The following is a 14,237-nucleotide window of genomic DNA, read 5'->3' as shown; positions in this document are numbered from 1 at the left end:
CCACAAGATGCTTCATCTTATCATACGAGGTTAAAGAATCATAAACCTCATCAACTGTGAGAGACTCATGCTATATAAAATCGTGTCTCTAAAGGTTGAATAAGACGGGCAACGAACAAAGTAGAATCAACCCTAGATCTTCCTTATCATCTTGAACCTCCATGGCCTCCAAGTTTGAGAGAATTTCTTTAAACACTTGTTAAGTGTTCGTGTCTGACGCACCTTCCTCCAAACGATGAGCATAAAGACGCCGCTTCATATGCAACTTGCTTGTTAGAGTTTTCGACATACATATTTGTTCTAGCCTCTTCCATAATGCGTGGCGTTTTCTCTTTCATCACATCCTGCAAAATTTCGTTGGACAAATGCGATGTAATTGTGTTAATGCCTTTCGATCCTTACGCTTCTTCTCTTCATCTCGTTAATGTCGAAGGCATCTTATCTATCCTAGCAGGGCATCCTCTAGATCCATCGTGCAAGAAGCGCTTGCATCTTAATTTGCCACAACACAAATCGGTGTTGCGATCCAACAATGAATTTCATACTTCAAAGACGCCATTACCGTGATCGAGATGAATAACCGGAAGCTCGATACCAATTTGTGAAAAATAAAATAGAATAAAATAAATAAAAATAAAGAACACATAAATTTTACGTGGAAACCCTTTCGGAAAAAAAACCACGCAGAGGAGAAGAAAATTCACTATGTCGAAAAATTTTTACTCAAATACAAGAGGAATAGACTATGTCTATTTATAGGCTTGCAAAGCCATATTCTAGTAGGATTGAAACACCTTATCTAATCAATATAAAATAGATGGAGTTTAATAAGGTTTAAAACCTTATTCTAAAATAAAATAAAAGAAGTCTAGTTCTATATAGATTTTACTTTTATTTTATTTTCCATCGTATTTTATTTAAATAAGAATTTGGGTCACTTAATTCTAACAAACGCCATTGCTTGAAACTTGCATTCACGTTTCCTTTTCATGCTTACACTGACATATCAATACTTCATCCAATACATTCTGATTTTCATTATCTGCCATTGTTATATATGATTGCATTGCGGGGACATGACAATGGAGTACGTAGAAACTGTTGTCGGCATTGCAAATTGTCTCGAACTCCTGTTTGTAAATACTTGCAATATCACGTAAAGATGAACGATTATGTGAGAAACTTCAAGAGGATGAGAGATGAAATGAATTGCAAAATGGAAGATATAGAGCTGCAATTGAAAGCAGAGCTTCTTTGTCCCCTAGGGAAGATACCAAAGAAGGGAGCTGAAAATTGGTTGAAAGATGTGAAAGAGATGATTAGGGAAGCACAAGTTGTTGAAAACAAAGTCAGGAACGGGAGATATCTCTGTCGTGCTTGCAACGGGAAGCTGGTTGATGAAAAGACTCGAGAAATGAAGGGATTTCTTGATAAAGCTCATAATGCCTCTGAAGGTCTCGCCATTGATGGTCCAAGTGCTGGGTTGCCGCTTCCAACATCAGAACTAGTTGGAGAGGAAGCTGTTAGAAATGAGATTTGGGCGTGTTTGATGCAGGAGGAGGTGAGCAAGATTGGGGTTTGGGGGATGGGCGGTGTGGGTAAAACCACTATCATGAAGCACATCCACAATGATCTTTTAAAGCCACAAAGATTCGAAAGGGTAATCTGGGTTACCATATCAAAGGAGTTCAATGTAATGAAGGTACAAGATGATATTGCAGGTGCTTTGAAGTTGAAGGAAGATTGGCCCGAGAAGGAGACAAGCTCAAACGAGCGACAATCTTGTCGAAATCTTTCAAGAACGCAGGAAAACATGTTCTAATCCTAGATGATGTGTGGGATAAAGTCTCTCTAGAGGAAGTTGGGATCCCCGAGCGAGTGGCAACAATGGCGCAAGTTGATATTGACAACCCGTCTGAGCATGTCGTAAGTATATGGGTTGTAAGGTGATAAAAGTGAAGCCCTTTCGGAAGAAGAGGCATTGATACTATTCTTGAATAAAGTTGGACCTAACATAGTTCAAAGTCCAACTATAATGCCTACTTTGAAGCTTGTTGTCAAGGAATGTGTGGGTTTACCTCTTACAATTGTCGTGGTATCCGGTACCATGAAAGGAGAAGATAACCTCGTATTTGGAAAAATGCACTCGGGAATTGAAAAGAGAATAGGGAAAGTGGAAGGAGTGGAAGCTGAGGTAATCGAGCGCTTGAAATTTAGCTTCGATCACTTAAAAGGACAAGCAAGCGAAAGATTGTTTTTTGTATTGTACAGTGTATCCCGAAGATTTTGAAATTGAAATGGATGAACTAATTGAGTGCTGGATTGAAGAGGGATTCATAGATGATATGGGTACAAGACAAGAAATGAAAGACAAGGGCCTTACTATTTTGAAGAAGTTAGAAGATAACTGCTTGTTGGAAAATATTACCGATTAATTTGATCAAGCTGGCATAAAGATGCATGATGCAGTGAGACACATGGCACTGTCGATCACAAGTATGAATTCTCGATATATAGTACAAGCAGGCTTGCAATTAAAAGAATTACCGAAAAGGGGGCAATGGAGTCCAGATATTGAGGAAGTATTGCTTATGTATAACTCCATAACGGAATTTCCCGCAGATGTGCTGCCCACAAAATGTCAACTGCTCACAACCTTGTTATTGCAGGGGAACCCTGTAAAGGAATCCCATATTCTTTATTCATGAACATGCCCTATCTTAGTGTCTCAATTTGTCCTGTACAAATGTCGAGAGTTTACCAAATTCCATCTCTGAACTAAAGAACCTCACAGCATTGTTGCTTCGTGGCTGTTCTGAATTAAGAGATCTGCCATGTCTTTCGATGCTTCAAGAATTGAAGAAGTTGGACCTTTTTCGGACTAAAATTGAGGAAGTCCCTGAAGGCATGGATATGCTGATAAAGTTAAGATATCTTGATCTTGGAGTGTACACTCTGAAAGAGATACCCGCTGGATGTTTACCAAAACTCGTTCACCTTCAGCACTTGACTTTTTATAAGAACAATGAAAAAACAAGTCTAAAAGCAGAGGACATGGAACCATTGAAGAAGTTAGAGTGCTTAACCGGACGTTTCAACGACGTCAGTGAATTCAATAAGTTCATCTCCTCAATGCAACAAAGTAAGAAAAATCTCGTCAAGTACAATTTAGTGGGGGGTGGTGCGTCAAGTATCCCAACTGAAGGAGATAAAATGGTAACAATTGGAAAAGTCCACAATTGGGAAGGTGAGTTAATTATGCACCCAATTGAAATTCAAGAGTTGCATATTTATAGGTGCAACTATTTGAGAAGCTTAGTCGATGATCATTCTTCCTTCAAAAATGCGATTGACTTGAGGGTTTGTAGGATTTGGTTTTGCGAAGGGATAGAGTGTGTTGTTTCCTTGTCCTCTTTTGCCTCTTCTTCCGCTCATCCATTTCAGAGCCTCGAGGTGTTGTATCTTCATGCTCCGCCAAAGTTGAGTGCCCTTATTATGAAAGATGCAGGAATTGGTTCAGCAACACCATCAACATTGGCTCCGTCTGCCACCTTTTCCCATCTTAAGCAAATTGATGTATACAGATGCTCAAGTATGAAAACGTTGCTTCCACATTGGTTGCTTCCAAACCTCCAAAACCTGGAAGAAAATTGGGTGGAAGAATGTGATGAGTTAGTAGAAATATTGGGAGCAGCAACATCAGAAGTACAAGAAAAAGGGAGTGGTGCATTAATCAAATTCCATCTTCCCAAATTGAGGGAGTTGGGATTGCAGAGATTACCAAATTTGAAGAGCATTTGCAACAAAAGTGGAGTGATGGTTTGTGATTCTCTCGAGGATATCAAAGTTTTTTATGGCTGTGATAAACTAAAGAGAATTCCTCCATTTGTTCCCCTTGTTGGCAATGGGCAGTCATATGCATATGCTCCACCTTCTCTTACCATCAGCTCATTCACAGAATGGTGGGAATGGTTGGAGTGGGATGACCATCCAAACTTTAAAAATGTTCTTCAACCCCTTTGGAAGCTTAAGGTATGAACCATTTATAGTTTAGTTTATTTTTTCTTATTTTATAAACCTAATTTCTCCATTTTAATAAAATTTCAGGTATATGTTCCGGAGAAAAACAGGATAAAAAGAATGATGGAAGAGATTAAGGTAAGAGATAACTATTATCATAGTTTTATTTCCAATAAAAGTTAGGAAAGTATTGTAAAAGGATATAATAATTTTAATTTATTGTAAAAAGATATAATAATTTTAATTTACATGTAAAATTTCAGGAAACATTAAGATTTAAAAAATAATAAATGCTTTTTTTTTAAAACATAATATTTATAAAAAATATATATGTTTGGATTCATTCTATTCTGTTATATATATATATAAATAATATAATATTTTAAAACATTTTCCTCTCTTACCATTCCTTCTATTATGTTATTCTTCTCTAAAAATAACTTCATTTCTTTTAAAATATATATACTTCCCAAAATAACCTTCTATATGTATATTTATAATAAAAACATTTAAGTTGTAAATTTATTTTGATATTATGATATCAAATCAAATATTATTATGGTTTTTACCACATTCAACACTAGTCTATTATTTTGTAATTTTAATAAATTTTAAATTTTATATAAAAATATATATACACAATAGAAGGTGGCTATAAATCCTCCATGTTTTGAGTCTATCCAACTCAATTCAATTTAATAATATAAAATATTTTTAAAATTTAATTTAATTATAAAAATGTACAAATATTAATATAAATTTTTTAAAAATATTTTTGCACAATAAAGTAGAATTTTTGGATCAACCAAGTTAGGCCGAAAACGGGCCTAGGCTTGAAAAAGTATTAAAATTATCTTACAGAAAATGATAATGTGTGTTAATTAAAATATATTTTATTTTTATTAATATTTTAATAAAATATAAACATATATTAATCAAAATGATTTAAGGTGAGTTTTATTTACAATAAAAGTTAGGAAAGTATTGTAAAAGGCGTAATATTCTTTAATTTTCAATACATACAATGTAGAGAAATTTTGGAGGGTCTAAAACAATTATCCCTCATTTTCTCTCACTTTATTTATTTTAAAATTTTTATCTACTTTTATTTAATTTTTATTTTATAATTTTCTAAAATTTTAAAAATAATTTCAAATTTTACCATTTTATATATTATCAATATTAAATTGACTGAAACTAGAAAATTTGAGGGCTAAAATTGTTATTATACTAATTAAAAAGTGTCACTTAACAGTCGAGTGATAAAAAATATAATTTTAAAAATATTAATATCGAAATTGTAACTTTTTTAGTTAAGTGACCAAAATGAAAATTCCCATAGTTTAGTCACTAATAAAGAACATGTGATTTTATGTAATTAGATATGATTTCAAAGCATTTCCATGTTAGATTGTAGATGGAGTTTGGATACTTCTCTTCCTTCTCATATTCAAAATTTGTGACTTCTTTCCATGTTGCCTGTCTCATGGGATGTATACTAATTTATAATAGATCACAATTGAAATTTCTAATAATTTTATACTTACAAATTTTAATATTACTATAACTTAAATGTAAATTATTACATCAAATTTGTTGATAAAATTTTATATTTTCATTTTATTCATTTGTAATTTTATTTTTGGTTAGAATATGGTGTTAGTCCTTGTACTTTATAAAATTTGAGATTTAGCCCATGTATTTAAAAGGTTAAAAAATTTAAATCTTCCTATTTTTTTATTTAAAACCTCAATCTAATCATTAAAATCCTACATAATTTCTATCAAAATTTGTTAATTTGGCATGTTAATTAAACCATCCTCACATGATGTAAAATATGATTGACGGAAAATAAATGTGTTAACTTGATAAATTTCAATTGAAACTACAACAACAATAACAATTGGATTAGGATTTTAAATTGAAAAAGGAAGAGAATTGAATTTTCAACTTTTAAAGTATAAGGACTACATTTCCAATTTTATAAAAATACAAGGACTAATAACATATATATATTTACATATCAAATATTTAATAAGGTTATACTGTTGAAATTTTTTGTAGTTAAAATTGTGTTCACACTTTCATAGATAAGTATATATATATATATATATATATATATATATATATATATATTCAAAGTTTCTTTATTTCAAATGTAATGCACTCACTAGTCAAATATCAAATACAAATACAAAGAGGCGAATCTAGAAATTTGTTTAAGGAAGATAAAATTGAATTATAAAATTTTGAAATGTCAAAATACAGATTTTATTATGTATTAATTTATGATTTCATTACTTTTGAAGGGACTAAATAGTATTTTTCTTGAGAGACCAAAGTGTAATTTTATCCTATGTTAAGTTATAATTTGATCATTTATAAGGGACCAAAACTATAATTTTCTATTTTTAAGGGGTAGGGTCACTGCCCACAGGGTCACTGCCCACCCTTTATATTTGCCTCCCGAATACAAATATATGTTCAATCAACTACGATATAGAAATAAACTATACAAAGCATAGTGAAAGAATAACCCAAAAACCTAGACGAAACTAAGAAAAACAGACAACCCCATCTATAACATATGCACCTATTAGAATTAATGCAATGTACATTTCCATTGATTTTAAACCTCATATCTATCATTGAAATTTTGATAGCAGATCAAAGGTTTTATGTGCAAGTAATGAATTATTACATGTTTAAAGATGAGTTAGCTTCTGCCTCATTTTCTTCTTCATATTGTTAAATATTTAGCAAGAATTTCCTTATTGAGATTTATTATTGTTAATTAAAATTATGGCATAATAATAAATTTAATTCTTACATCTTTTTTAATTTAATCCTTATTCTATTTTTGAGCTAACTTTAGACATTAACCTTTTAAAAGAGTTACATTTTTCTAAAAATTGAAATGCTTACTATAACATTAATTTTAACGATTTTAATATGGCAATTCATGTGGCAGCTCACATGTACTTCAAGTTGTCATGATACTATTTATCTCATATGATACGTTAGCAAATAATTTTAAAATTATAAAATATTTTAAAATTTTAAAATTCAAAAAATTATAAAATTTTCCAAGAAAAAGGCTTAAAAAATGGCACCTAAACTATACTAGTTTTCCCAATTTGGTACTTAAATTTTTTTTGTTAGAACGGTTACCTAAACTATTAAAACATTACCATTTTACCTCAACTATTAGACCCATTAGAAAAAACATTCCAACCAATTATAACTTGCCATGTAGATCTTTATTTATTTTACCTATTTTTTATATTTTCTTCTCATCAAACAATTTTACCAGATTTTCTTATTGTGAAAAATAAAATAGAATAAAATAAATAAAAATAAAGAACACATAAATTTTACGTGGAAACCCTTTCGGGAAAAAAACCACGGGCAGAGGAGAAGAAAATTCACTATGTCGAAAAATTTTTACTCAAATACAAGAGGAATAGACTATGTCTATTTATAGGCTTGCAAAGCCATATTCTAGTAGGATTGAAACACCTTATCCTAATCAATATAAAATAGATGGAGTTTAATAAGGTTTAAAACCTTATTCTAAAATAAAATAAAAGAAGTCTAGTTCTATATGGATTTTACTTTTATTTTATTTTCCATCGTATTTTATTTAAATAAGAATTTGGGTCACTTAATTCTAACAATCTCCACCTTGACACAAATTCTCAATGAATAAGTTCTTCATCGCGAACTTTCAATAAACAAGTTCTTCACCTCTTCCAAAAAACCCCTTAAGGGTTTAACTTCAACAATGAACACCAACCAAGTCTAAGCAATGCTCAAACTTGGTTATAGGAAGTGACTTAGTCATCATATCTGCAGGATTTTCATGAGTGCTAATTTTGCTCACAACAATATCACCACGAGCAATAATATCACGAACAAAATGATACCGAATATCAATGTGTTTTGTTCTCTCATGAAACATTTGATCTTTTGTAAGAAAGATGGCACTCTGACTGTCACCCTTTGCAACAAGCCTTGCTTTATATCTGGGTTCTTCAACTCCTGGAGTCCCTTCTTTCTTTTTAAACACCCATTTACAACGAACAGCCTTTTTACCTTTAGGAAGTTTTACAAGATCCCATGTTCTGTTTTTGTGGAGTGATTCCATCTCCTCTTGCATAGCAAACATCCACTTTTCTGAGTCTTCACAGCTAATCGCCTCAGAATAATTAAATGGCTCTTGATTCGCATCTATATCTTCAGCCACATTTAAAGCATAAGCAACTAGATCAACCTCGGCATACTTCTTTGGAGGTTTAATTTCTCTTCTTGTCCTGTTTTTGGCGATAGAGTATTGCGGTGAAGAAGCAACTCTATTCTCAATTTTTGTACTGGCTTGAGGAGTTGATTCTGTATTAATCTGATGCTCCACCTGCTTTTGGTTTTCTTTATTGGAAGAGTCTTTAAGAGATAAGTTAGGTAGCATAGCGTTTCATCAAAAACAACATCTCGCTAATCACAACTTTTCTATTTTCAGGACACCATAACTTATAGCCTTTTACACCAGCTTTATAACCAAGAAAACGATTTAATGGATCTTGGTTCCAATTTTCCATTATCAACATGAGCATACGCAGGACACCCAAAAATCTTTAGATCGAATAATTAGCGGGATTACGGACCATACCTCTTGTGGAGTCTTTTTCTCAATGGCAACGGATGGAGATCGGTTGATCAAAAAACATGCAGTAGAGGCTGCTTCTGCCCAAAATGACTTCGGTAAGTTGGCATTTGACAACATAAATCGAACCTTCTCCATGATCGTTCGTTCATTCGTTCGCAACGCCGCTTTCTTTGTGGAGTATGACGAATCGTCAAGTGTCTCATGATCCTTTCGACTTGCACAATCTATTAAACTCATCGTAAGCGAACTCTAAGCCATTATGCATGCGGAGGTATTTTATCTGCTTTTCCGTCTGCTTTTTCAATCATAATTTTCCAAGACTTAAATGTGGAAAACACATCGCTTTTCGCTTGGGAAGAACGCCCAAACTTTTCGGAAAAATCATCAATAAAGGTTAGCATATAATTAGCTCCACCTCTCGAAGGCACTCTGGACGGCCCCACAGATCGAATGGATATACTCCAACGTTTCCTTCGTGTTATGGATTCCTCTAGTGAATCGAACTCTCTTTGCTTCCCAAAAACACGGTGCTCACGAAATTCGGTTTGCAAATTCCTTGCCCATTAAGAAGTCCTCTTTGCTTAATTTCGCCATGCCATTCTCACTCATATGCCCTAGGCGATATGCCAAAGTTTAGTAATATCATCATCGACAAGGAAGAGGAAGCGGCAATTTGCATCACCGATATGATGAGAACCTCAGAAACATATAACTTGGCAATCTTTCTTTGCCCTTTCATCACAACAAGGACCCTTTGAAATCTTTAAAACCCCACTTTCAGCTGTGTATCTGTACCCTTTTGAATCAAGAGTACTCAACGAAATTAAATTTCTTTTCAATTCTGGAACATGCCGCACGTCACTAAGTGTTCTGACAACTCCATCAAACATCTTAACTTTAATTGTTCCAACACCTGCGATTTTACATGAAGCATTATTTCCCATCAAAACAACACCTTCAAATACTGTTTCATAAGTTGTAAACCAATCCCGATTGGGACTCATGTGGAAGGTGCAGCCTGAATCAAGTATCCACTCCTCGCTTACTTTAGAATCATTGACAGAAGCAACTAGAAGTTCACCATCGCTGTAGTCTTCTACAACATCAGCTTCACCGGAATTTTCTGGCTGTTTTCCCTTTTGATTCATGACCTCCTTTTAATCTTATTTTGTAGCTTATAGCACTCAGATTTAATGTGCCCTTTCTTCTTGCGAAGTTGCAAGTTTTACCTCTGCTTGAAGATTTCGATCTACCCTTAGATTTACCACGAGGATTCCGTTCTCGTGTTCTACCACGATCATCATCAACATTCCGATTTTGTCTCCCACGAACAATGAGACCCTCTCCCCGAGAGTTGGGTTTAACCACAAGATGCTTCATCTTATCATACGAGGTTAAAGAATCATAAACCTCATCAAGCTGTGAGAGACTCGGCTATATAAAATCGTGTCTCTAAAGGTTGAATAAGACGGGGCAACGAACAAAGTAGAATCAACCCTAGATCTTCCTTATCATCTTGAACCTCCATGGCCTCCAAGTTTGAGAGAATTTCTTTAAACACCGTTAAGTGTTCGTGTACTGACGCACCTTCCTCCAAACGATGAGCATAAAGACGCCGCTTCATATGCAACTTGCTTGTTAGAGTTTTCGACATACATATTTGTTCTAGCCTCTTCCATAATGCAATGGCGGTTTTTCTTTCATCACATCCCGCAAAATTTCGTTGGACAAATGCAGATGTAATTGTGTTAATGCCTTTCGATCCTTACGCTTCTTCTCTTCATCTGTTAATGTCGAAGGCATCTTATCTATCCTAGCGGGGCATCCTCTAGATCCATCTGTGCAAGAAGCGCTTGCATCTTAATTTGCCACAACGCAAATCGGTGTTGCGATCCAACAATGAATTTCATACTTCAAAGACGCCATTACCGTGATCGAGATGAATAACCCTAAGCTCGATACCAATTTGTGAAAAATAAAATAGAATAAAATAAATAAAAATAAAGAACACATAAATTTTACGTGGAAACCCTTTGGAAAAAAAACCACGGCAAGAGGAGAAGAAAATTCACTATGTCGAAAAATTTTTACTCAAATACAAGAGGAATAGACTATGTCTATTTATAGGCTTGCAAAGCCATATTCTAGTAGGATTGAAACACCTTATCCTAATCAATATAAAATAGATGGAGTTTAATAAGGTTTAAAACCTTATTCTAAAATAAAATAAAAGAAGTCTAGTTCTATATGGATTTTACTTTTATTTTATTTTCCATCGTATTTTATTTAAATAAGAATTTGGGTCACTTAATTCTAACACTTATATTTTCTCATCAACCAAACACCCACAAAAGTAAATTTGTTTGCTTCCTTCTACGAAACTTAATTCCATCCTACCTTGATAGTTAATAATTTCATTCACCCACCCTACCTTCGAACCTAGTTCCAAATAAAATAAAATCCAGAAGAATTCCAAATTGTTTGGTTGATGAGAAAATATAAGAAAATCTGAAAAAGTTGTTTGATGAGAACAAAATATAAGAAAATGAGTAAAATAAATAGATCTCTACGTGGCAAGTTATGATTGGTTGAAATTTTTTTCCCAACGGGACTAACAATTGAAGTAAAATGGATAACGATTTAATAGTTTAGGTACCAGTTTGGGAAAACTAAAATCGTTTAGGTACCATTTTTTTATTTAAGTAAAAAAAAACATGAAGCACACATGAATTGCCATACAGTAGAGGTGTGCATGGGCCAGGCCGGGCTGGGTTCACTGAAAATTTTAGGCCCGAGCCCGGCCCGGCCCGAAATATGGGCCTAAAAATTTGCCCAAACTCGGCCCGAAATAAAATTGTTAAGCCCGAGCCAGGCCCGGTCCGGCCCATATTAAATTTTTTTAACTTATTTCATTAAATAAAAAATTTTAAAATATATTAAATAATCAAATACATTTAAAAAAAATATTAAAACAAGAAACAAATAAAAATATATTAAAACAATTCTTAAAACAATACACAAATTGAAAAATATAATAAAATTGATTATATTAAAATTAAAATTAAAATATAAATATGATTAAAAATAAAAAATATATTTATTATATATTGGCCGGGCCCGGCCAAAAGAATTTATACGAGCCGGCCCATTTTTAAACGGGTTTTTTTTTGCCCAAACCCATATTTTGGGCCTATATTTTAACCTAACCTCCCATTTTTAGGGAGGGCCTTCGGGCCGGGCCGGGTAGCCCGGCCCATGCACACCTCTACCATACAGGTTGTAATGATTAAAAAATTAGCATTTTGGCAAGTATTTCTATTAGACAACAAATTTTTTTGAAATATTGATGATCAAATTTATCTTTTTTTAAAAGTTGAGGGAAAAATTTAGCTCAAAAAATCAAATTAACAAAAAAAATATGAATATTAAAGTCTAAATTTATTATGGAATAATATTTGATGTATGGTCATGCATAAGTCCCATACACTTTCACTAAATCAAATTAAGTCACCTCATCAATAAGTAAAATAAAAAATTCAAAATAAGTTTATTCAAGTATAATTAAAATTAATTAAAATTATTATTTCCTAATCTCCTTCCCTGTAAAATTTAGTTAGGTAGTATTTGGGAATTGAAATTTAGATTTAGATTTCAAAATTTAAACTTTGAATTTGTGATTTATGAATTCATTATTTCCAATTTGTTTGGGAATTAAAATATTTGAAATTTAAGATTTTGAACTAATTTAAATTTAGATTAGGCTTTCAACTAATTTTAAGCTTTAAAATTATTTTTAAAATTTAATTATTTTGGAGGATTTTGAACATTATTGTTTGAACCAAACTGGACTTCTTGGTTGGATTGAGAATCGGCTAAGGTACCATCTAGAGAAATAGACTGTTGACTCGAGAATTAGTATAGGCTAATTGATTGGGTGGTTGAACCAGTTAAATCAAATTTTTAATTTTTACTTGTATGATTTTTTAATGATTTATTTAATAGAACTAGAAGAAACGGTTAAACCTTGAGATTTATTGATGATATATTATAAATAATTAATTATTATTTGAGTTTTGAAGGAAGTATGAAAGAAGAGAACATAAAAGTTCTAATTTTTCTTAATAAATCTTGGATTTTGAAAATTCGAAATAGAATTTAAAATCTAAAATTTAACTATTATAAAATTGGACTTAGATTTGTCCAAATTGAAATCCAACTTTTATTTATTATCCAAACAATAACTTTGAATTTTGAATCCAAATCCAAATTTTTATTCATAGGCACGATTTTATCATGTATTTAAACTAAGTTTTGGGAAAAAAATTTGAAAGAAATATTATTTCATGGATTTTCAATCATATTTAGCTATTTCAATGGAGATCTAAACCTGTGAATAAGGTTGTTACATGGTTAGCTATTCCTATTGATTTTTTTTTTTTCAAGATTTTAGAAAATTTAAGTGAAGGTTATGAGTTTTGTCGATTTACCGGGAAGAAGACGGAAAAGCATCCAAAGCACAGTTCTAATACGTGTTAAAATTGTCCCTATCAATAAAAACTTTCAACAAAAAATTGAATTGCATAAAGAGAGATGCAATGATTGTTTTTGCTTAATTCATGACTATGCAATGATTGTTTGGATTAGATGCTACTGTTATAGCTGCTTTGTAAGAGTGGCAAGCAAGTGAAGATCAGTACTGCTTCTTTATCTCTTATTCATTTTCAATTCTAAGCTCTCAAGAGTTTTCACCCACTATGTCTGATCATTTCTTCTTCCCATTCTTTGCTTCTTTTGATCCTTAATTCATTCTTTTCTTCCATGCATGTATTTACATGATTTTTTATTGACTAAGTTGGAAGAATGATAATACATACATGATTGCATTGCAGGGACATTTTAATGGAGTATTGTTACATCCTAAACACTAGGTTAGAAAAAATTAGGTTAGTGACATTAAGAGTGATTACATCTTGATTTTGAGATAGAATTGTGAAAATTTTGTAAAGTGAAGAGATCTGATTTAGTAGTTAAGTAAAACTTCAGCTTATTTTTTTTTCTTTGGTTCTATGTTCAACTCCTTGTGTGTGCAAAGTGGAAATTGTTTTTGTTTTAAACTTTGAGGTAACCTGATGGGTGATTAGTTAGTGGGATGTGGGTAGTTTTGAATTAACCCAAAAATCTCTTCCTCTCCCTCTCACGTCACCCCCCACTTTCCCTTAAGTCACTTTCTTTTTCCTCTCAATTTGTTATTCATTCTTCTATTTCCTCAATTTTTTTTTCCTTCCCGCTGGTTCAATTTTCTTTTAGTTTTCCTTTCTTTTGTTGTGATTGCTGCCGTTTCATTGTGCAAATTTTCTTGGCAGGTTGGTGTTTAGTCGATTGTTGTAAGGGGAAATATGGTGTTACTTGTTCCTCTTTTTTTTTTTTTGTGATATTGCTTACATATTGGGTCTTGGTAATTAGTTTGATTTGGTTGAAGTTTTAATGAATTGCTATACGAATGGTTATGAGAAAATTTGGAGACTAACATTTCTCTGATGACTTAGTTATTGTC

At 32.4% G+C, this 14,237-nt stretch overlaps 1 protein-coding gene and 1 pseudogene across 1 annotated transcript; both read left to right on the top strand.

The window, feature by feature from the left end:
- The first annotated feature begins 1,086 nt into the window (after nucleotides 1–1,086).
- Nucleotides 1,087–2,708, top strand: LOC128292723 (probable disease resistance protein At4g27220; annotated as a pseudogene).
- Nucleotides 2,170–4,287, top strand: LOC108451545 (disease resistance protein At4g27190-like). Its single transcript, XM_053029005.1, has 2 exons — nucleotides 2,170–4,032; nucleotides 4,108–4,287. The coding sequence occupies exons 1-2, from the start codon at nucleotides 2,845–2,847 to the stop codon at nucleotides 4,201–4,203; spliced, it is 1,284 nt and encodes a 427-aa protein (XP_052884965.1). The 5' UTR covers nucleotides 2,170–2,844; the 3' UTR covers nucleotides 4,204–4,287.
- The last annotated feature ends 9,950 nt before the right edge of the window (nucleotides 4,288–14,237 follow it).

The sequence above is a fragment of the Gossypium arboreum genome, chromosome 5, assembly GCF_025698485.1.
Source record: "Gossypium arboreum isolate Shixiya-1 chromosome 5, ASM2569848v2, whole genome shotgun sequence".
In the NCBI taxonomy this organism is placed as follows: Eukaryota; Viridiplantae; Streptophyta; class Magnoliopsida; order Malvales; family Malvaceae; genus Gossypium; species Gossypium arboreum.
This window is presented reverse-complemented; position numbering and strand designations above follow the sequence as displayed.